The sequence below is a fragment of the Bombus fervidus genome, chromosome 15, assembly GCF_041682495.2.
Source record: "Bombus fervidus isolate BK054 chromosome 15, iyBomFerv1, whole genome shotgun sequence".
Classification (NCBI taxonomy): domain Eukaryota; kingdom Metazoa; phylum Arthropoda; class Insecta; order Hymenoptera; family Apidae; genus Bombus; species Bombus fervidus.
In genome coordinates this window covers 6,075,285-6,100,262 of record NC_091531.1, presented here as the reverse complement: position 1 = coordinate 6,100,262, position 24,978 = coordinate 6,075,285, and the positions used below count along the sequence as shown (strand labels likewise).

The 24,978-nt window shown below is 35.1% G+C and overlaps 1 protein-coding gene and 3 long non-coding RNA genes across 13 annotated transcripts; 3 read left to right on the top strand and 1 right to left on the bottom strand.

Moving 5' to 3' along the window:
- Window positions 1–5: 5 nt before the first annotated feature.
- On the bottom strand, window positions 6–24,978 carry LOC139995104 (uncharacterized). 8 transcript variants are annotated; one of them, XM_072018274.1, is made up of 3 exons: window positions 24,728–24,978; window positions 2,025–2,543; window positions 6–1,595 (listed from the first exon to the last, which is right to left on the bottom strand). In XM_072018274.1, the coding sequence occupies exons 2-3, from the start codon at window positions 2,488–2,490 to the stop codon at window positions 1,405–1,407; spliced, it is 657 nt and encodes a 218-aa protein (XP_071874375.1). In that variant the 5' UTR covers window positions 2,491–2,543; window positions 24,728–24,978; the 3' UTR covers window positions 6–1,404. The 8 variants fall into 8 exon arrangements, with proteins under 8 accessions (XP_071874375.1, XP_071874383.1, XP_071874382.1 ...); XM_072018282.1 differs by having other exon boundaries at window positions 2,028–2,543; window positions 24,728–24,955; XM_072018281.1 differs by lacking the exon at window positions 24,728–24,978 and adding an exon at window positions 11,761–11,785.
- LOC139995108 (uncharacterized) lies at window positions 5,210–7,342 on the top strand. The gene is made up of 3 exons (XR_011801869.1): window positions 5,210–5,660; window positions 6,329–6,592; window positions 6,710–7,342. It is a non-coding gene; the product is annotated as an uncharacterized lncRNA (long non-coding RNA).
- On the top strand, window positions 12,629–19,810 carry LOC139995106 (uncharacterized). 3 transcript variants are annotated; one of them, XR_011801867.1, is made up of 4 exons: window positions 12,629–13,733; window positions 13,858–18,403; window positions 18,606–19,298; window positions 19,356–19,810. It is a non-coding gene; the product is annotated as an uncharacterized lncRNA (long non-coding RNA). The 3 variants fall into 3 exon arrangements; XR_011801866.1 differs by lacking the exon at window positions 12,629–13,733 and having other exon boundaries at window positions 13,740–13,950; window positions 14,478–18,403; XR_011801865.1 differs by lacking the exon at window positions 12,629–13,733 and having other exon boundaries at window positions 13,740–18,403.
- On the top strand, window positions 24,171–24,649 carry LOC139995105 (uncharacterized). The gene is made up of 2 exons (XR_011801864.1): window positions 24,171–24,331; window positions 24,422–24,649. It is a non-coding gene; the product is annotated as an uncharacterized lncRNA (long non-coding RNA).

Here is a 24,978-nt window from a genome sequence, read left to right as displayed (position 1 = left end):
AAGACTTAACGTTCATAAAGAACTTTTATTTAATAGCTACCTTTACATCTAATATCATAATCCTTGAGTATAATACATTTACAAGTAACAGTTCATACCAGGTAAATGTTTCTTATTAATAGCGATTCTAATGCTCTTATAAAAGCACAGAAATGCCATCGACGTCGTAAAAGGTATCCAAGAACGATAGGAACAATGGAATTTCACATCAACATCGTTATACAATAAATATCGAACTGCATAATAATGTATATATCTCGCTTATTAGTTGGGAATATTTATACTTCTGTTTTCAGATTTTCTCGGAGAATCGAAGATTATATTTTACGATATAAAAAGATGCTCCCCTTTTCATTGTGCTTTTTTTCAGTCCAAAAAGATAATTCTAAATTTTTCATTTTCGTTTGAACATTTTTTCTCTTCCAAACGTAATTTTATTTTCATATTAAAATATATGTATATTAGTCCTAAACGTTTTCGTGTGTGATAAATATAATAAATGTATCAAATTTGCACAAAAAATAGCAGTATCAAATTAGGACGAATTGTTTTAGAATACTTCGTATGTCGATCCTCTTGCAAAACCTGCTTGACTAGCTAACACTAACAATGTACAGGTATGATGAAAGAGCTGTGCATACTTATTATTTCCATCTGGTTTTCCTCGTCCTTATCTTAAAAATTATATATATATAAAAAAAAAATAATTCAAACTAGCTACCCTTACGCTCTAGATATCCTCGCTGCATTCCTTAATTAATTAATTATTACTTTAAGTACACACCAAAGGGGGTTCCGTGTAACGTTATGGAATCAATAGGATCTCAGAGAACTTTCAGTCATCATTCGTAACACTTTAAATCGTTATTTACAAAGATTGTTCGCAAAAACCTTCAGCCAAAAAGCTTTCTCAAAAGGAACTCCAAAAATATTGTTCTGATATGTGAGATGGTGATTTTTGATTATGAGAGATTTGTATTTTTAGATTTTTTTTAGATTGTTGGTCCTGTGTTCTTGCAGTTAGACCTGGGTCTTTTCGCATAATGATTTGTCAACCAATATTATTATTATACTTTATTTAATTTTTAAATTATAATTCTACGATTTTTAGTGACTTGTAATTTGTAAAATTTAGTATTATAGTTATGCAAGAGAATTTATTAATATTAATACCTTGATGTATAAAATTTGACTAATAATATTGGCTCACTTTTGCAAAGGGGCTTCGGAAATTTCTCGAGATCCAGTAAAAAAAAATTGGGGAAGTGTGCTCACACGAGACAACTCGGTTTCCTCTCTCGTATATATATCACAGTTGCAAGCTCTGCTCGAATAACTAAGTTGGTATAGTTACAGAAACGGAAATTAAGTTGGTAGTGATCGATTCAACGTTCGTTCGGGGATTTACCGCTTGTTACGGCTCTTCATGGTGAAACGTCTCCAAAAGTTGCCGCTTTTCTTTGATGGCGTTGCAACTGGTGTATCATAGGGGTAACTAGATTCGTCATCCGTATCTTGTGCATTGGGAGTTTCTCTAGTGGGGGAGCCACCATGTCCAGAATCTCTGTCTCCGTCACCAGAGTTCTTTTCCAGACCTGGAGTACAAATGAATTACCATTCATTATTCTTTTCTATTTTTCAAGGACTTATTTTTTCATAAATAATCTCCTTGAAACATAACTCTAAGAATTAATACACACATCAATAGTAGGCTCTCAATCAGTCAAGTAGTACGCTATCAGCTAGTCGACTAATAAATGAACACACTTGATAAATATTAACACTGAATTACTGAATAATAATTCAACGATATTAAATTTAATACAATTTGCAGAATTATAAATTTGATGGTATTAGATATCCTAAACGATAACCTTAAAAATACATATGTCTGGAATTGTACGTGCTTACAAATAATAAAACTTTAGTCCGATTGGCAAACTTTCATCAAAACATCTCAATTAACATATTTATGTATTTTTTAGGCTGATCCTGGAAAATGAATGGTTTTAAAAAAATCCTACCACCTCCAGCACGAAGCATGTCTAGGAATGTGTTCTCCGCATTGCCACGTGTGCGTCCCTGTTTCTGCGATGGTGTCCCAAAACTCAAGCTCTGAATATTGATTTCCGCCTTGAGCTGTTCTGGCGGTATATCATCTACACGGAACTCGTTCGGGTCCTCGACGAATGCCTGTTGCAGGTCGCGCATGATTTTCTTGCGGATGGTTTTTTTCATGGATAGGTGTCTCTCCAGGTGTTTTACGTCGCTTTCCGTTAATGTCTTGCTGTTATCACGACGACGCGACTTCTTCTTCTTACTGTTCTTAGGACTCTCTTCTTCACCAGAAGTTGAACCGACAGATACGGCACTGTCGTGTCCTGGTGCCTTCTCTTCAGCTTGGAGACGCGTGTTCTCCCATTTATTACCAAATCCAAAGATGTCTCGGAGATGGGGAATGTTCCTGTCGGCTGTTTGCTGCCTTGCCATTATTTTTGTTGCTTGAAGTTTGCGAATGATTCAACAGTTGTTTAATTATTAATCTGAAAAAAGATTTTTAATGTTTAAAAAATTATAATCACTAGTTTATACATTTGCCACTAGCTTATAGTTTTAATAGCTGTAATAGCTAAGAGATAACGCTATAAAAAAGGATGAATAAATGATCAAATACTTGAGCTAAACAGTAATGACACCTAATACGAATTTTTCAATGTATATAATTATTTCTTACAAGAAATATTCAACTCCCATACTAAAAATTCACAAATATTTTTCTCCAAATAAGCAAATTGTTTATATTCTTGTATTTAAAAATCTTCTGCTGAAACGTTGAAAATACACTATAGTATAGCAATTAGAAAGCTGCATATTTGTATGAAATGATCATTACTGCATTGGTCATTTACGCGGCTTGGTTTGAAAACGAAATAGAATATAACCAGTGTCTAAAACTAAAATTATACGTAAAATGGCCAATCGTAGTATCGTAATCTGTCACCGATAATAATTAAGCGTACGGCGCAAGCGGTTTTCCAGGCGCCGTTAAATTGCACGGTTTATCAAGGAAGCTGCTGCTTTGAAGGAGCTTTAACGCACGACATATTCCCGTTACCGTAAATACAGATCGTATATAATGCATTCACCATGCACACATTTCCTTTTTCATAGTGGACGGATACACGGACTTTAAATCGCCGGTGAAGAAATCCGAGTAGCCCAACCGGATTCTCAACAACTGTTCGAGAGATGAAAAGGGAAAAACTGATTTACCGACGATCAGCAAATACCCGTTAGACTATAATGTTCGCCTATATATGTTACTTTTTGTCCATCTTTTTCCCTTTGCAGCTGTAAATGGCTATGGTAATTGAATTTTATTGAACTTCCGCAGAATGAGAATAACCAAAGTAGAAAAATCCAAAATAAGAAGTATTTAGAATATAAAGGCCGAAGAAGGGAAAGATTCAAAATTGGCAAAATCCAAAATCGAAGAATCCGAAATGTGAATATTCAGAATAGAAAAATCTAGAAAGGAAAGATCGAAAATAGAAAAGTGAGAAGTGGGTAAATCCAACTCTTTATTTTCTAACTATGATGAAAATTCCCCACATTTACTTTCTTAGACTAGATTATCAAATTTTACTCCCTTAAATTAAATTAGTCATAAATGAGCAATACATTATGAGTAGGTAACCAAATAAACGAATTAATAATATCTCTACACTGAATTCGCCTCTAAAGCCACCGATAGAATGCACAAATGGCAAATGTGGTCGAACGCAGTCAAACGCCCACGTTTGCATATTAGAATGCAACCGTAAACGCGTGCACACTTCGTGGGTTGTGATGGAAAAAGAACTTACTAGGTATAAATAAAGCGGTTTCTCACGGCGCAGATGGAAAGTGCGCCAAGGGAAACGTGGGCGAGATTTCGCGTTATCGATTCTGAAATCGGACCGCGCGGGCCCACGCTGAATCGCGTAATAGCCCGCCTGTCTTTTATTGACGAACAATAACCGGCTAGCTTTTTATTAATGCTCCAATAACGGCTGCTTAGTCCACTTCTGTTCTTAGATCTTCGCTCCGCTAGAACCGTAATCTGGTTTCGCGTGCTTTGTTTTACCCGATCCCTTTGCATTCAAATGTCTGATGTTTCTAGCACGATGTTTGTGTATGTATGTACACGTTTTAGAATCTTGTCATGGTACAGCAGTCGTGTGGATAGATAGGATCCTTTGTTCTGGTTCTGCAGTTTGATGCAACGTTAATACACCAGACAATTAGGAAATTCCCTACATTAATTTATGTAAATACAGTGAATTATAAGTAAATTTTTAAATCTGCAATCTGTCCTGCATTTTCTTACTTTTATTTCAATTCTGAAGAAGATATTCATTGATTTAAAAAAATACTTAACTCTTTGAATTAAAATATTGCAGTGGAGACTTCAGTGAGTATCCCAGAATTTTTTCAAATTGTTTGAGAGTCTAGAACAGTACATAATGGGATTTAAATGAATTTAGATAGGGAAGTAATCCTAACCTATATTCGAAGTATGGAATCGTTGCTATTCCTAAAAAACTATTTGAACAGGTTAATTTAATTTCAATATTAACAATATTTGCATTGTTTTTGTTGGAGTATAGGACGTTGAGTTCAAACAATGAGTGATTTAAGAATACGAATCGAGCGATTACGAAAGAGTTATTCGCACAGGCTTTAAGTATGCATGCTGTGTGCACGCACGTGGTTCTCCAGGATACCGGTCCGAGAGTCGTGAACTGTTACGCGGCCCGCAATCAACATTAACACGCTCCCCATTACGTAGGATGATATTTATCCGAGGCAAGACACTCGGTGTCGAACAATGACTGCAGCTAGCCATTTAACATTAGAACGAAAATGAATCACAGTTAATTTTTTATTATCAAAATGATAAAATATTAGAAATTAAACCAAGTTTTCTTTTTTAGCATCTAAATGCATGAAAGATGCAAAACTATCAAAATGAAGAGGAATAAATGAAATTTTTCATTTTCTGGGGAATAATTTATGGACTTTACTAAGTTAAGCAAAACAAGAATTCTTGTTAAATAGTGTAAAGTCTGTTCCAACGTTTTTTGGACTTCACTGATAATAGTAAATAAAGTAGGAAATAAAAAAAGTAATATATCAAAAGCTGTTTTAGCAATTCTGGATTTTTGCATATTAATATGCCACATTAAGTAACAAATAAAAGAAGTAGTGTACCAAAATCTGTCAGCAGTTCTACTTTTGAAATTAAATTACAGATTCCACTGAGCATACCAAGCTAAATAAAGAGTAAAATAGAAAAGAAAATAATGTACCTAAATCTGTTCCAGTACTTTTAGACTTGTGGAAACTAATCTACAGACTCCACTGACGATACCAAGTTGAATACAAAGTATGAAAGAGCAAATAGTATATCAAAAGCTGTCATAGTAAGGTATCATGACATGAAAGCACTTTAGGCTAGGAAATAAATTGAAAAGCTTGATTAAAAGCTTCTATAACGAAGGTATAGCCTAGGCTCAGGTTAGGAAGAGCGATTTCCATAGCTTTTGCAACGGATCAACAATATACATATCTCAGTCGCCCGGTGGCGAGCTGGTTGCCAGGCAGCGAGTTTCGTCCAGGTAAACCGCTCCTCTCGTTTCCTCTTTCACCCGCTTGTGCCTCGTTCCCGATACAAACGCCATATTACCAGTCTATCGACGTTTGATATCGGTCGACCGGGCTCAGCGGTGCGCAAACTCCCTTGATACGGGACAAAACAAGTTCCAGACACAGAAACTCTGGTAGAAGAATGTCCAGGTGTTGTTTATTTCAACAAGAACTTGTTCTTTTATATGTATTACACAACCTATTTTGGGGAATTGCACTTTAGAATGAATAAATTTATGATAATTTGGAGAAATATCTTTTCAAGGATTTCGTAAAAGAATATTATCAACTATAAAGGATATATTACATAACTGAAATTATTATCTTTTTGGTAACATGGAAGATGGTTATATAATATAGCAAACATTTATATAGTATAGAACTGGAAAAAGAATTCTATGGCAAGTAATCTACATTACAGAGAAAAATATTGCTATATATGTGAGGCATAAAACTTCTTCAAATTCTTTTCAATTTCTACTTTTTTCTCCAGAAAATATTTCAAGGTCACAGCTGAGCTAGCCTTTCATATAGTACACATAAATCTTTCAGTAATATTTATGGTCTGTGTAGCGTAATCTGGTTGTTATCTAATAATTCAGTGCAAAAATTTCATTTTCAAATTTCTTCTTTTTTTTAGAAACTGGAGAAGGGAAAAGCATTTACTGTTGCGTAAACCAGTCGAATCTTCTGACGTGTACATTAAATAACTGTTATGAAACATCGCACTATGGACAAAGAAAATTTCTTCCTAGTAGATTAGTTGCGCGAGTTTTTATGGATCAAATGCAAAGATTGAGTTCATTACATTGCAAATCCTCCTTAATTTCAGTGTATTACAAATTTTTTGCATTAGGCCCTACCTTCCAAATACAAATCTAATGGCCTAATATCTAATAATTAGGTTGGTATCATTGGATTTTAAGTAAGAACAATCTGTTGTCATTTCATATTTTTGTTATAATTTTTTTATAAATCATATATTAGCCTATACATATATAACATTTTTTCTTCTTTTCAGTTATAGAATATGCCATCTTTATTTTGAGTAAAAACCTGAGACACCCTATATATGGGAAATATATTGCTGCAGTTGTGTTCAGTGAATTCTGTGTTACAAAATAAGCGTTGATTCCGGTTCGATAGCTGTTACAAGATTAATAAGCACGCTCGTAAATTATCGCCGAGCACGATACAAGTTGCGCACCACTGATTTAATGGATGACTCTCCCGGCTTGGTGTGGTAATCACAGTAAAAAATCTTTCGTTCGAACGAGCTTTGGATCCTTGGTAATTTTGTCGTCAACAACACTCCGTGCTCTTCTGCCCTTTAATTATGTATTACCAAGAGATCTCGAAAAATCTACGTGAAAAACGTGGTTGTCGTGTAAAACTATGGCGCTGCTTGGTTCAACGACATTGTAGCTGAATACGATGGTTGAATAGCGTGAAATAATTGGGCGAAATTCATTATTTGTATGGAAATGGTACAGTTAGATAATAGACGGATGTTTATGCAAATTTGTGTTATTATGAATATGATTCAAAAAGTGGAATCCATAAAACAATTATTTATTCACTAAATATTATTACAAGTGCTATGAAAACTGTAGAAGATAAACCTACTTTTTTTAAATATTCAACATGTTATGTACCGATTGCAATAGAGTACTTTGACACTAAAAATCCTCATAAGAAATGAAAACAATTGAGATTGCAGTGAGAGTTGTTATCCAAACTTTTGGAAATTTTTTTACGGGAGAAAAACATGATAAGACACATTTTGGTTCCTTTTTACAGGCAAGCTCCCTTGCAATTCATTTTATATATCGAGCACTGGATTTTTCAAATTTAATACGTCATTAATTAATGCTATCAAAATGAAGCAAACTCTGAAATTAATCTAAGCTTTTGATCATCTATGAACTATGGATATAACACGTAAACATCCATAGTATAATAATAAAAAATAGTAAAAAGGTTCAAAAATTTTTTACATGACTATACAATTAAATGGTTATGCAATAGTTGCGGAATAATTTTGATAACAATCAGACATGATCTGATAATCATAATTTGCAATTTTCATTAAAATTCGGAGTGAGCTATGGAACGGTATCAAGGGAAGAAAACTCGTAAACTTGTTAACGGCGGTAATTAAAGTGGTTGGTGAAGAAGTCTGACACTATTACATGAACGGGATAATAATTGCTTCGTAATGATATTTCTGATGAAGATAATGTTTCACGGATAGTTGTTGCCACCTGTACTTTTGGAATTTTTTCCCTTCTTTTCCATATTTTTGTGAGTAATAAGCTTGCCTCATCATGCGCTGTATGATTTCCAGGCCAGCCGCTATTTGGCACGTTTTCAATATTTTTTTCCAGTCATGCTTGCTTAACTTTTTGTGTATCATTACTCTTCTTTCCCTCTAAAAATTTATTTCATGCGTGGTTGTACGTACACATGACTATGTTAAGTAATATATACACGAGCAGAATTTTTATAGTGGACCTTATACAAAGAACTTTCCTCATCGAGTTTCTTACGTGATCACAAAAATTTCTTAAAAATTGTATCTTCATAAAAGCCAAGTAGAATCTGACCCAATACATTGTACAAACTACCACGGTGAACAAATATGGGAAACAAATCTCATAAGATAAAATTGAATGAAATCGTAATATCAGTTACGTTTCAGGCCTAACTAATGATTACACTAAAGACTTTTACGCACTCATATGACATTTAAAAGTGTAAAAGCGCAAAGGATACAAATAATGTGCAAAATTGGTGTAGAAAAGGTGAAACAATTCTCTGTCTAAGTTATCTTACTCTTTTTAGTTGTCTTGCAGTTTATTGATGATGATCGAAAGTAACTTGGATCTATTTTCAGGGAACCGATGGAAGTTCTTTATTCTGAAGCAAGAGGATCAAGTGGAAAGGCAGAGACTGGCTATTAGCGTACGAAATAACGCCACAATGTACCGTAAGCCTTGGTTGAGCCTTCACGCATGGTGGATCGAAGCGGACAGGACAGGAGGAACAGGCAATAGCACACGATCGATTCGTGGCTCGTTACAGAGAGTCTGGTCGAAAGTTCGAACGAGGCCCGTACATTAATATTTCCGTTATTGCGCGCACGAGCACCGAGGTTATGCCTTTCACACAGCCAAGTAATAATACGGAAAGTGATCGTTCCTATCCCAGTCGGCTGATCGATCACGATACGGATTTTAACGAGCCTTCATCCGATTAACGCCCCACTGATCACGCAAATCTGACTTCAGCCTACTTTATTAACTTTTTTATGATGTTACATTAAGCAGAAGATCGCACTTAGTGTTAATAGAAATTTAATGGATTATAGAAGGACACACATGTAATTTTAATTGCTAAATGGAATATGTTTTTAACGTATAAGATGAGAATAATTAAGGAAAAAACAAGTATAAGCAGTTTGAAACAGGTTAGAGGATTAGTAAAGAGGAATTATGGATGTTGAACAGATAGCGTATGTTGGAAAAACCCAAGTGATTAATTAATGATTGGTTTAAATGGTACTTGTGTCGGGATAGTAATAGAGCAATTAGTAGTAGAATAATTATCATTCGAACATGGGATTCTGAGGTCTCTGTGGTTTCATAACACTGCTAGATCCATTCAATCTTGGATTTCCTTTCGAAGAAGTTGTTGATCGACTCTTAATACGGCACAGATAACTACTGCACTCTGTTCATAGAATTCTTGCACTGAGACATCTTCGACTTGTCAATGTTGTAAACACAGACTCACAAAAAGAGACATCTTTTCAATTATTTGACCTATCGCAATTCAAGCTTTAAAATGAGATAGCTAAATGTACTAAATTTTAATCAGCTTGAACAACGAAACTCTAAATTAGTTAAATTAATTGTCAAGACAAGGATCTTAAAGAATCAAAACAAGCCACAAATCTCAACTTGGAATAGCATTCAGCTTCCAATCTTACAATCAAACCATAACGATAACAGCAATAATTCAAGAACTAACGAAAAAAGATCTTCAAGCGTCGAACCACTCATGAATCTCGACTCAGAATTGTGTTTGACTTTTAAGGTCGCAATCAAACCTTGACAGTTCAGTTCCATAGATCACTGGTAGATCCTTAATCCAAAATGGTCACATGTACACCACTGTTTATTCATTTTCACATAAATATGTTGATGAAGAAGCGAATAAACTGAGAGGAGAATAACGTTTGAACGCGTTGTAGAATATCCGTACAAGTCTGTGGCCGCGGCACGACTAAACGTCGATCCAGGACTTTCACTTTGAGATCCAGCCGGCCCTCTGTCCCTTCTCGAGCCGATTATTCGTAGCACACCCACGCTCTCCAACTCTGAATCACGATCGAATTGTTCTTACATGGATAATACCGTTCCCTGGCTGGACCGAGTGGTTCTCTGTTGATACAGAGACGGATTTTCTTTAGGTTTATCCAGGAACTAAAAGTTAACGTGGTTATCCGGGTTTAGAGGATAAATGACAGTCTGAAGAATGTTGTTTGCAGGAGATTGCTATTGCGAAGAAGATAATTGGGATAATTAGAAGATTCTTGGCTAAGGTTCATATATGTAGGTGTACAAAGAAGTTGAAAGAAATATTGATTGTAAAAGTATCTGAACACATTATAGTGTTCATCTAAAATTATAGAGAATGTATATCAGGATATTTTATATAAAATAAGAGTGATGGTCCAGTAGTTTAAAAGTAAAATAAATTATACTTCTTAACAGTTGGATACTTTAGGTAACTGTATATATAATCCCTCTATGTCTTCTTCTTAAGAATGGTTGAATAAGATAGTAAAATTTAGAGTTCCCAGATGTCTGCATAGGAGGAATAATTAAATGGATTGATGGAGAGTCGTTAATTAAAATTTATGATGCTAAAGTATAGTTTGAAAAAAGTTTGAAAAAAAGTTTATCAAAGAAACTTTACAGAAAATAATAGTGAGTAACTAACAGAAACTATAAGTAATGAACATCAATGAATTAATAAAAATAAAGATACTGGTAAGGATACATTATTAAGAATTTCTTGAATAGTAATAAAAATTTAATAATTAGGAAATCCTAAAAGTTTTGTTAATATATTTCATAAAAATGCAAGATTAATAATTTTATGAATGTTTACTTTAGATTTGAAGGAAGTACAAATATTGGAACATACCAAAGGAATTCAATGAACAAAGGACGCGAACGGAAAAGTGAATGAACTTCGCGTGTCAACAACACCAGAAACCGCTCAAAGTTTGCTATCATAGTTCGTTGAACGAGGAACGGCCGAGGAAGACGAAAAGGAGTCAGCGCTTACGTAAACGCGCTTTCGTTTGTTTTTCAAATATGTACCGGCTCGATCCTGATTCAGCACGGAAGAGCATGTGGCTTCTACCAGTTCACTGCGATCCGTCTCGCTGATATAATCAACCAGTAGAAACTCGACTTTTCACTCGAAGAAAGCAATATAACAATTATTACCTAAATTCTAAAGTTTTGATAATCACTCGACCAAAGAAAGTTTTGGAAGATCGGTCAAATTTGACGATTTTGGAACATGAAAATGCGACATTTCTACAAAAAGTCTGAAAATTTGAGAATTGAAAAACTTGGAGAATTAAACGTTCTCTAATCTAGAATGTGTAAAGATTTAAAGATTTGGAACTTCGAAGTTGTGATAATTTGATTATTTCAATGATTGGTAACTTAGAGATTTGAAAATATAAAAATTAGAAGGATTGAAATTTTGAAAACTGGAACACCTGATAATTTAGAAATTAAAGAATTTGAAAGTGCGAACAATGAAAAATCTTAAAGTTTCTAAACGAAAGCGTGGATATTAATCCCAGAATTAATATTTTGAATTTCGTTAAAAAAATATTATTTAAATATTGATATCGAAGTTAACGCATCGGTTAACAAGGATGAAGCGTTTACTTTTGAACATCGATGAATGAAAATTAATACTCCATGGTAAAGGCGGCAACAGAAACGTAATCGTGGCGGGTTATATCGAGTCCCAGCTGTTCACCTCCGCCAAGCATAATCCATTCCCTGACTTTCCTCGTTCTACAGTTACTCCAGGGTGAAAGGTGAACCATCTCCTTTCCCCTCGAACCCGTACTGACAGGAGGATCCGCGACTATACTTGTCAGAACCGATTACAACATCGTGGCTCTCCCTGTTTTCTACCACGTTCTTTGAGAATGAATCCTTGAAAAAGCTGATTCACTAGACCACAGGAGGGTTGCTGTTTTATACACGACAAAATACTACTAATTATAGTGTGAAAAGCTTCGGAGTTACTCTGATCTGTTATTTATTTAAAAAATAGTTATATACTTTTAGTTTTTAACACTAGACAATTAAGACGAAGTTAGTTAAGAAAATAGCTAAGTTATTTCTACCAAAAGCAGCCAAAACGACTGGTCTTTAGAAAATACGTAGTAACAGAATATTTTTATATTTATTGATTTATTACTATCTTATAAAAGGAATTCCATATTACGTAGTACATGTTTGGTATTACCAATCCAGCTGGAAGTATAATTTGGAATTTTTTAATTTGCAAATTTTCAAACTATGAAATCTTTTTCCTTGAAGCTCGTCAGTATTTGCACGTGTCATGCTTACACAGCGTCACCTGCATCACCCGTCTTCGGGAGCGACCAGGCCGTGACGTCAATGTAGCGTTATCAGCAGCTAGTATATCAATCAATGGATCAAAATCTTAAATTTCTAAATTACTAACCATCTAAAGTTCTTAATTTCTTAATTACCAAGCAATTGGGAGTTTCAAAATTATTAATCTTTCAAACATCTAAATTGCCAATTATGAATTTTCATAAATATAAATTGTAAAAGAAATTAAGCTGAATATTGGAAGAAGAATAATGCTCCAAGGATAGTACAGTGATCGTCATTATCCCAAAACAAGCAAATTTCGTCAGCAAATATCGTAGAATAAGGCCAAGGAAAATAAGAGATCGACGAACAAAGAGAATCACTCGCTTACTGGAATCGTATCTAATCTTAATCATTATTCTATTCGCATATTCCTGTTTATTATTTTCCCGTGCCCTCGCTGCCAGTCACCAACACGAAAGTGACATCATATTCTGTTCACGAACCAGTTCTCATTGACTTTAATACCAGCTCTCTATGGTAGAGGTCTGGAAGATGGTTGTCAGGTGCGGTCATAACCTCGCAATGGGTTCGCAGACACGTGTACTAGTCTTTTGAGTTCTGACATAAGTTCTAAATAAAAAATTGCAGAGGCGTTTGTATTTTCGTTGAAAACTTGACGTTAATAGGGTTAAAAAGAGAAAAACTCGGCCGAACACGTGAGAAACAATGGCTCCTTCGTTTTGCTTGGAAGTTGCGAGGCGGTTTGTGTGCAGTGCACGCTACACCGAGCAGAAACTTCAGTCTCCATTACATAAGAGAATAGCCGGTCCTCTTCATCTTTTTCCTCTCTCGAGTCCATCGTCGACGTTGAATCACCATAGGCGTCTAGACGAACTTAATTAAACCCAGACACATAACACACTCTACAGATTTTTGGCACAGGTAATAATGTACCAACATAAAGTTCATGTTAAATTAAATCAATGATACGATAATATTCCAACATTGATTTTCTGATGAAGCTTATAAATGAAGATTCAAACTCAACGGATAAACAAATTTTAATTTATATAACCTAAACTTTGAAAGTAGATCCTCCTAAATCTCTTCATCAATAAATAAGGATTCAAAATTAATAAACAAACCTTGATTTACGTAACTTGAACCTTAAATGGATTAAAAAAATGGATTTTCTTAAGTATCATATACGCCAATCTCCATGGGGAAAGATTTTGCAAGTCTGGAAAGCCAAACATCAGCTTTCCAAAGTAAAGTTCATGGAGGGACAGCTATGAAAACCCGGAAGGGTTGGCAAACCAGTTTTGTGACAACGGTGCAGCGTTTATCGATTATTTTCTTAACCTACGTGTGTCACAGGTTGTATAATTATCTGCTTGTATAATTGTCATTGATGCTCGCACCATCTAACCCAACCTTTCGATTATTTCTATCATTGATATATGTATGTAAATACGTTCTCACGTTCCTTTTTGGAGGTTAGATAACATTGGAGAGTTGGAACAACACGCGGGCGTTATAATGTCCCATCGAGGAAGCAGCCACCCACAAAAGAAAATCTGCCGTGTAATAAAAGGTAACGGTGCCTGGAAATAATAGAGTACGATATATCAACAGAAGGCGCCTCTATACTTTGTAATTTCACGTTACACGTAGTCGTACGTTTTTCTCCGCTATATTTCATTTTCTTTATCCTTCGTTTTCTTTCCTTGACAATCTTTTTATAGTTTTGTTTTTAAAATATGATTTTATAGTTTATAAATCTACATAATAATTAACTATCGGTTATTAATTACTGATTGTTTATAATTTATATACTTTTTGTAAAATGATTTTACCAGTCACAAGTATTTTTATAATAATTTTCTAATCATTTTCATTATTGATATATGAATATACATCTTTAATAATTTTCATAATAATAAGCAATGTTACAATAATTTCTTAATGTCAAGTGTGAATATATTTTTTAAATAATTTTACTGTCGTCGTAAACGTTGTTGTAATAATTTCGTAATGCTTTCGTTAGTGTTGTATGGTTGCAAAAATTATTTTTATATTTAGGATTCATAGTTAGTCGAATGTTGATTGCAATTTTGTTAGAATGAGTAACGAAGTAATGGAAAACAAAGATGTCACTACTTCCGGAAGGTAGTTTCGCGACGACTTCCTGCTCATCGCGATGTTGCTCAAGAAACGTCGGAAATAAGGTTGGAAAATCGTGTTTCTGCCATCCAAGCATCGACCAATGAAGTTTTTTCTGATGCAACAATCATTGCGACATGATCATCAACGAAGATAACTATAAAATACGTGTGGGAGCGTTTCCATTATTATAATATTTTTCCTTGATTTTTTGTCGTATAAACTTTCCACTGAGTCTTTTCAATAATTACTTGTTAAACTTTGCTAAACAGTGTTGTAAGACAGATACATAGATATCAGAAAAGAATTAATTTGGGCCCTTATTCAATACAAAACAAAGAATTATATTGTCGCGGATTTCTTTCAACAATTATTTAATTGGAATATTTTTTTATTTTGTTATCCTTGTTGCATTACTGTTATTAAATTTTGTGATAGAAATGCAATCAAATTAAGATTAATATAATATAATATTTAAATTACAAGAAATATAATTCAAACAATATACGTGAACTTTTGCCTCATATTTTTAATTATATAAACTTTAGTTTTTCAGTGAACTATTATTGACCTAATTAAATTAAAATCGATAACAGCACTTTTTTCTTTTTAATGCTTTCTACAAAAATATAGATGGTTACAAATTTGGGGCTACTCTATTTATACATTATTTGAATAATATTTATATACTTTTGTGTTTTATTTATGTAGAGCCAATAATGGATTTGCAAATAATTGCATTAACAGCAAAAGTAACGCATTATTCATGAAATAAGGAGGGCCGTAATAAGCCCCGGAGAGAAACTCTCCATTCACGAAGCATGCTCTTTTCCAAAGCCGACGATTTAATGCTGGCGTCCTCGATTTGACGGGAAAGAACAATACTGCGAAGAAAAATGTGCATTTGCAATATACACTCTTAAAAGATACGATACTGATGAGGCGAAGCAACGATCCACAACCTGTTTGCTAATTAATTAAACACTCTAACGTCACTAGCCTTATAGAACAATAAGAAAATATGAGGTGATTGAATCTGTAATATTTACACAAACTAGTATATTTAACGAAAGAAGACTACTTTGTTTAAAAGTAAAAAATTATTTTTAAAACAATTCAGATACAATTCTTTAAAGTAAAAAGATAGAATGTACAATAATTTCCTTCTAATTACTTCTTAATGAAAAATTTATTCGTTAATGAAATTTAAATATAAAATTGTATTTGTAAATAATTATAAGAATAATTGTCATACTTATTGTAAATTCTATTATTATTGTAAATTTTATTTTTATTATTTTTCATAATAATTATAAAAATAGAATTTATAATAGATCCTGCAAAATACTTAGTTTCATCGAATTATTACTCTTCGATGAATTCCAAGAATTATATGTTTCTATCTTTTCTTCAGCTAGTAAGGAAAAGCAGCGCCACAAATTTTTTTTTATAAACAAAACTACAAGAAATATTGTTAATTGGAGATTAATTGAAGATCAGAGAGCTTCTGAAACGCGGCAGTACCTTTGGAAAGACGTCCGACAAAAATCCACGGAGATCGTTAAGTTACCTTACAGGCCGATTCAAGGACAGACAAGTATCATCAGGATTGCGAGTCATCCTGCTTGTTCTTTATACTCTTTTTTTCTCCTTTTTCCTTGGACTCCAGCGTCCTTCCGTGCCGGACGCTCTTCTTTACTCGACACTCGTTTAAAACTCGTTTTTAAAACCATCTACGAAAGTTTATTAATTTCATTTATATCGGCTTATAATTGGAGATTAGAATCTATATTATTAGATCCTCATTCGATTAGATTTTCTTATGATAAATCAAAATTTTAAATATTGTTCTAATCTTCTTATAGGTTTGGAAATTTGCAAAAATTAGGTTAAGATTAAAAATAATTGATGTAATTATTGATGTAAAAGTTCTTTATCCTTATGAAGATTAATTAAATTCTGTGTAATTTATTGTGTCAGTTTAATTGCGTTTAATGAAAGTTTAATACCAGGAGAGGAATTTCTCTGCTAGACTCTACATCTGAGAATCCCCATTTATAAGAACTCTTCTATAGTCTTCCATATATAAACATAACCTTTTTTCAGAAAGGAAGAAAAATTATGGAAGATTTTGTTTCAAATGTTGGAATGTTTCTAAGAAATGATGTCTTTTTATGCCATAAAATATGCGAAATGTCTTTTCTTAATTCTATATATAATTTTTGTAGAACAGTATAGAAATTTCATTGGATGATATTAATTGGTATAGCTATAAAATTATAAAAAGAAATTTACATAACCTATAATCTAATAATTCACTGATGATTATAATACTGTCAATTAATAAATTATTGTGCAACAGGTGGAGAATGTGAAAAGAATGGTGAGAAATACAGTAATTTATAGTTTGGAAAGTGAGTGACGCGATAATTCAACTCCTGTGAAGAGGTAGAAGAATGAAGTTGAAAAAGTCAGGCACAAACTTCTTGATGAAGGAAGTTGTTTGCGGTCGAATGAATCGGACCTTGGCAAGAGAAGTCCAGACGGTGCGGTGCTGGAAACAGCTCAAAGGAGTCCGCGGCACGTCGACAAGACGTCCCCTTTGTGGGATACCGTTCGACCACCGAGCAAGTAACGAGATCTTGGTTCGTGGAACTCGCCATAACGACCCCGCCTCTCGTTTGTCCAGAAATTCATTCACTAATTCTCCTCCTACCTTCTGCTGTCACAACATTGATCTGTTTCTTGATTAAATATCACCAACGAGTCTTTGTAGTAGACAAAAGGTATATTATGATGAGAGATGATCAGTAGCTGAGAGGTTAGAATTCTATACCTAGGGGAAGATACATCTTCACGCATTTGTGAAATAATATGTAATAAGAAGTTACATCGTAAATTGTATACAATTAAGTGTACGTTCATCATATTGCTAAAATGGGACGTGAAAAAGTATTTAGAAGAGGGCAGAGCGTATTGTTTCAGTGAGAAGAGGTTAGGAGGTTGTTTACTCGAACTGTTACATCGAGTTCGATCCCCCAATTGTTTGGCGGAGAGCGTGTATCGATCGAATGGTTCGAGGAGTCAAGCGTTCGCACGTGTCCGCACCTTTTTCTTTCTTTGCAGACATTGGATACTGTATACGTTGGATGCTGCGCGAAACCGTTATGCAACCTGCAGCGTATAAGTGGTCTTTGCTCGCCCAGATTCCCGTTGCCCTGTCTCCGCATCGTTTTGATCATTACAAAATGGCTATGGAGAATTATAATCTATTCATCCAAAACTACAAGTTCTCTTATTAATTGTTAATTACGAATTTACCTTAATTAGGAATGAGATAAAAGTTATAAGAATTAATTTAAAAAAAAATGGAAGAAATGAAAAATTGACTAGGTTATATATTTTCACGGTTGATAAGAACAGTGTAGCATTGGAAATAAATAACGTTGTGCAATCATTCTTAACGACTCGATCGACTACAACGAAACCACATTTTACTGCTTGTTTAGCCTTCGCATTTTTCAATACCAGTTCTTTGTACCCACGTAATTGAAATATATATGTATGTAGTTCCAATGTAATTTCAGATTGGGAAGTTTCATTTCCACTTCTCCGATGTCATTTAGCTGTTACAGCTATACAAAACCATGGTTATTCACATCACGAAGACATCTCCTTGTTTCCCGTGTTCTATAACGTTTTGAAGCAATCGTATAGCTTACTTCAGAAGCGACGTTCGTTGTTTTCTCTGTATTATGCTTCACTGCCTCAACGCGTTTTGAATTCTTCCATACAATTCAAACTCAATATATGTACTTTTTTCAAATGTACTGCTTAAAACAATGATCCATCCACTATTGAACTCGAAAACACCATCTACATCAGTAAGTATTTGTTTGAATTACTGCTTTGTATGAGGCTACATATATTTAATAACTTTGTCAAACTGTCTGGGAAATGAATTTTAAAATTTTGTAGATTAAAAATTGAAAATTTTGAAATTTTGGAAATTCGACGGTTGTCGAATAAAATATCTCTAACTTTACTTGTACTTTGTACCATTTTTTAATTTAAGGTTATATACAGGTACATTGTAAAGCGGATAATGTCACGAGGTATTTAAGGCGACAGGCTCCCACGAGTTACCGTCGGCGTCATCGACCATCATGATCCCCGTGTTTAGTCTCTGGCTCCATTTCCTTCTCCCTTTCGGCCACTTTCCTTCTTGTCCCTCCTCGCCTCCAGCCGCTCCCTTATTCGCTTTCAAGTACTCTTCTCTTCTTTTGTTTCTCTTCCCCTTTTCTTCTCGCTACATTTGTATTTTTTCTTCTCTCTTGCATTGTTTTAGTGTTGAATATTTAATCGTTTAATCTCTCGTAATTTCTATTTCAAATATTTTAGATATTTCTTTATATTCTAGTCTCGAAACTTCCCATAAGTGTACAAAAAATTGCAGTGTAATAATTATTATGGAAGTCATAGCAACAAGTCTTAACAAGCAATATTTTTTAAAAAAGATTAGCTGTAGAAAAATGGCTGTTCACCATATTTTTCGTTCTTTGAACAAACGTTTCTTGCTCTGCCCATTTCTTCCTACTCCTTTAATCTGTTTATGACCGATTTCAATTCCTCCTCTCTCTTCATCTTTAACCTCCAATATATCTTTCTCCTTCTGGAATCGTGTTCCCCATGAAAGAAGAAGAATGGAAAGCTGTGACGCGATTTACGACCCTGTTTACAGCTTCCGGAAGGAGCATATCGACCTCACGCACGCACTAGGTAAGATTAGTTACCCTAACCGCTAAAAAAAGCGCCTAACATCGGTGATCCTTCCAGATGACGAAAAATGGACGCAAATTGGGGTCAGGAGGAGTGGCATCACATGTCCAAGGTGTGCATCAGGTAACCATGAGCGCGTTTATCGTCCTTTAAAAGAGATTCGAGCGTCGTGTGGACACTAGCAGAGATGAAGTCAACTGAGGGAGGGGTTTCCTCACCCAAGGTGATCCGGTATAAAAGCGAGAGGCCATCAAGAGCGAGAAGACCACCCGACGAATCCTCACGCATAAAAAGAAACAGGATAAAAGAAATCAAACTTTATTGATCAAAAAAAAGATAATTAGCATCGGGTCAGGACCATATTTAATATCATACAAAGCTTTCCTGGATCATCATACATGATATTCCAATAATCATGGACACCTTGTATAATAAATACATAAAGGAATAAAAATCTGCGACTAGAAGAAAAAACACAAGAAACACCAGTTGGTTTGAATTTCGAGATTATGATGGACAGAAAAATGTAATTAGCGAAGAAGACGCGGAGATTCTTTGATGAAGTGCTTTTTTAATTAAGGTTCGAGTACGTCATCGCTTCCAGATGTTTTAACGAACAGTTTTTTGGCCAAACAGAGCTGATGTTCTAGGTTGTTCACCCCGATGACCACTAAATTAATTCTGGCGATGACATTATCCGCACCCCCGCGTCCCTAGCCCTTGAAGCGGAGCCAGTGACTCATTGTCAATGACTTTCCATCAATTTCCGCCTCGTTTCGTTTACCATGGGGAAGCCACAGAATCGCGAGTCATGGTTTTATTATCAAGCATCAGTTTAATTTCTGTTCCTTCTTAGCAAAAGTTCTCCTTTTTTGTTTACAGTGAATCTAACTTTACTTTAGGGATCCTAATTTTCAAATTAATTGTTTTTTAGAGTAATTATAGAAGGATTAAATAGAAGTATTAGTAATAATAATAGAATTAGTCTAGAGAAATGATTGTTAAGTGAGTAACCAAGTTTAAAAAGGCCTCGTTTTCTATCAATACGAAACTGGAGACCAAAATAAGTTAGGCCTTGAGGGTTTGACTATACATAGCCTGGTATACACCTTATGTACAGGGTCAAGTCAAGGCGGCGTTGTCTTGGAGGTGACTTTACGATGCAAATACACGTTGCCGCGATTTGTACAATTTTCTCTTGTTTGGCTAGGGAGCCGGACGCTGGCGCCGTGACGCTGCATTCGTTTCTGGCACGAAAATAGTCAGCAGCCGACGGAGAAAGATAAAGGCGGCTCAGTCGAATGAAAGACTAGCCTGAAGGCGACAGACGGACAAAACAACAAGTTAAGGGGAGAAAATCGAAGTAAACGCTTCGTCAAACCGTGTTCTCGCTGCCCTTTCCTCCTTTTACCAGCCATATTCTAAAAATAGTTCCGCCATGTGAGCAGGGAAAGTGCGTCCTTGGGTCTTCGGAGAACAAAGATTGCAATTGGCCAATCTGAAGGAAACCTAATCGAAGTATTAGATTATTATCGATTCTAACTTCATTTCAATTTTTTAAGGACGATATATTGAAATTTCAAGTTACAATATTTGGAAAAATATATTTCTTCTAAAATTTAGGCAGTAGACAATTAGATATTTAATCTTAAATTTTTTCAAATATAAGCATAGTGTCAAATGGAGTCAGAAAGTAGCGATTTTCTAATTTAGTAATTGCCTGTTAAAGAAACTCACTGGCTTGTTTTATTACCACACGATGGTAATTGGAGATTACGTGGACGTTGCATGAAATTTCACGGGGAAAAACATAATTCGGCCTAAATGGATCGAAGTATAACAGAAAGAACCGTGTAATTAGAACGCTGCGCGAAAATGTGTGTACAGAGGCGAGGATAGCCGGTTATCCTGGAGGCAGCCAGTGGAACAAAGAGAAACTACCGGACACATAGAGCGTCTTGGGCAACCGGCTTGGTGATTTCGTAACTCCCCGCGCCGCCGCAAACTGTATCACATGAGAGAAGTTTGATCCCCGATACAACATACGTTTGCTGGGATTATGGCGTATAATTAGAGAACAAAAGAGAGACAGGTATAACTTAAAGTATAGTAGGTTACGTGTAAATGAAGATCTTAGGATAGGATTTTTGCTCATTTTTTATTTGAATGTCACTTTATGATTGAAGAGACTGAATGCTGGAAACACGGCATATAATTAAAGAATAAAATAGGGACACTTATAACATGAAATGAAGCATAGAGTATTGAGTATAAAGAAACGATTCTTCAGAATTTTCAATGAGTAATGGCGGCAAGATTGATTGACTCTGTCAAATGAACTATTGAATGGCGCTTTTTTCTAAAGAATCCTCGTTGTTTACAGTGACGCATCGAAAAAACTGCGTTAATTGGTCGAAAGCATCTCAATGAACGGAGGAGAAATCGTCAAGAGTCGAATGGATGGAACGAAATCATTGTAGCACTGCGGAATCGATTCTTTGCTTGTTGGGCAATCGACAATCTGCAACCTGGAACAATTGTTTCCACTCTCGTTCCGCGTTCAATCGATTATAAAAAGAATTTCCATGAAATTGTAATTATGCAGTTATATGATTAGTAGTTATTACATAATACATGGAATGTAGTTATTGTGAAAATATTATAATTGCTATGCAATCTGAATATTTGAAGAATTCTAAATTTGGAAATTTGAAAATCTTACGGTTTGAGAATTGGAAAAAGATAATTTGAGCGTTTGAAAATTGCAGAATTTTAAACTTGGAGAGTTTTTAATTTGGAAATTACAGAACTGGAAAATTTTAAATGTGGAAATTTCAGAACTGGGAAATTTTTAATTTGAAGTTCTGAAAGTTTGAAATCCGGAGAACTAATAATATAAAAGACCAGATTTAATGACACCTACAAGTTTTCCACTTTATCAATGACGACCAACGTTGTCAATCAGTTCGAATTTGTACGCAAATTGGATCGATTACGACTGACGACAATCACCATGAATAATTATAACCTGAAGCAAGGGTCGTACACTGAAGTTCATGGAGGATCGATCAGAAGTTCTTAATGGGGTGCGGGTCAATAAACAGCCAGATGTGTTTAATGCCATCCAAAAGACGTCATTATTGATTACCATTAACAAAGATGGCGCATGGTAATTAAACTCGCCCTCGAGACGCGTGGATCAACGCTCTGAATTACCTACAACCCGTGAAGTGACATTCACCATGAGAGCCTTGCGTATCACATTATCACAGGGTTATTGGATTCTCGTTCAAGTGTAAAACTGGTAACAAAAATAACTAAAGATAATTTAGAATGAAAAACACAGAGGTGTCATTAAAGGTCAATTACAAGGACTGAAAGTTATGGTTGACCTAAAATTAATGTTCACATTGACCTGATCAGTGGCCTTTAAGTTGTTTAAAACGTTTCTTCCGGAAGAAAAGCGTAACGTGAGACAGATGGTCCATTTGACCTTTGTTCATCTTCCCCCTTCAAGATAAGTTTAAGTTAACTCTAGAAGTATAGCCAGTTAGATACATCGAATTGTATAGAGCGGAACATCTTTGAATTTCAAGCTTCCTCCAAAGTAAATTAGCTCATAACAATGGCTGGAAGTCGACGGAGCGTGTGTGCACTCTTCCAGGTCAAAGTTCACGCTCGGTTGAGTTCCAAACATAAAGAAAACGAGGATATCTGCATCTCCAACGTTATATACTATAAATGTTCCCAAAAGACATAACCGGGATAAGAATTAATATTGTCAAAATTATTTTAGATTCACTGTCCAATTTCATCCTAACCTAAAAATTCATGATCATCTATGAGAAACAAAATATGATAGAAAATTACTGATCAATCAAAATTACGAGGTTCAGACACGTCTCTGCTATTTCACTGTCCATTTTAGATCCAATCCACATCCAAATATCCAAACCTCAGAACGACTAAAATAAGAAACAAAGGACTATCGAAAGTAATTGGCCAGTCAAAACTACAAAAATCAGACACGTTTCTGGCATTTCACGGTCCCGTTGTTCGACTCGTATTAATTACCATTGCCATAAATTCCCATGTTATGCGAAGAGACGAAAAGAAGTTTCTTGCTTTGTCGGCCCAGCATCATTAGGGTCGGCTCCCCACTCGATCTGTTCCCCTCCTAGAATTCCTGTTCTATTTCACACGAGTGACACGTAGCACGGAGAAAGACGCATTAGGGTCGAACGGAAACGGATATTAGAAAACGTCGGATTCGAGACTGTTTTTCCGCGACATCGTGATGACGACAACATCGAGATCTGACGAGTAGACGTCGATGAAACGGCGACATCATCGAAGACGACCTCGATTCCATCAAGGATAAGGTCTCTAGAGGGAGATCCCGGGAGAGCTCCCCGATTACTTTCGCCATTCTAAACGCGCTCGAATTTCTAAGATATTCCAGCGTACATATTGCGTTCGACGCGATCGACGCTGCGGAGAAATTCGTGGGAACACACTTGCCACGAGCCGCGATTTCGCGGCTTCTCCACGGGTTTCAAGAGCTACTGAGGTTTGCGTTTTATTATTTTTTGTTGTGGCTAAGGTTTTCCTTGGGTATTTTGTATCAGAAATAAAGAAAACTGTTATTTTAAATTTCAGAAATTGAAAGATTCGAAAATTGGAAAATTTTATATTTGAAATCTCAAAAATTTGATGGCTTGAAGATTGGAAAATTTTTAATTGTGAATTTTGATATCTTGACGCATTGAAAATTCTGCAAAATTCTAAACTTAAAATTTCGATCATTTTGTTGCTTTAGAATTTGGAAACTTGACGCTTTAAAAAAATGGAGAAATAAAAGTTTGACGCTATGAAAATTGGAAAATTAAGACGTCGGACTTTTGCAAAAATCAAAAATTCGTTACTCCATATACGAGCATTTTGGCAAAGAGACCAATGAAATGAAGAGCGCATTAATCGATCCAATATTCCTGAACTATAATTACTCGGGTAGTAAGGTTAATTAGCCGCGGGTCAGTTTACTTGCAGAAACCGGTCTACGGTTGCACAATTTCAATTGATCCATTGAACCTTGACACAGTATATGTGGTTTTGCTTTCCAGGTGTAGCAAGGTGCATGTATATTTAATAAGATAAGAATTGTGGCGCGCCGCTTGTTCCAGACGCTTGCTGATGTCATCTATTCAAATATCCGCGTGTTACAAACAACTAAATATATACTCTCAAAACAGTCAGAACATTTTACCAAAATCATACTAAATTTCTTCAAACCTTATGAACTCCAGTAATTTCTCTCTATTTTATTACAATTAAAAACAAAGAAAACAAAAGTACCCGAAAAGAAGGAGTCAAAGAGTCAATAATACTCAATAACCAAAAACAACACAAAGAAATCTTAAAAGACTCACCGTAGATGTCATCCAACTTCAATCACCAAATTCTTCTAAGGTATGATTTATTTTATTTTGAAATATTTTTCAGTCACTGTCAAAAATTATAAGTTTTCGAATATGTTTTGCTCAAGAGAAGCCACCAACACAAAATCCGTGATCACGAGCGTGCAGAGGCTCGCTCGGGACTGAAGAATACAGGATATAGCGAGGAGCACGTCAATGAAAGAACGCCGGCATCACCGCCGCTCATTCGAGCTCCTCCTGCA

Coding starts and splice junctions, on each gene's coding strand:
- LOC139995104 (XM_072018274.1), bottom strand. CDS start 2,490: ATGGCAAGGCAGCAAACAGCCGACAGGAACATTCCCCATCTCCGAGAC. Junction 1,596..2,024: donor CATGCTTCGTGCTGGAGGTG/GTAGGATTTTTT, acceptor TTTGTACTCCAG/GTCTGGAAAAGAACTCTGGT.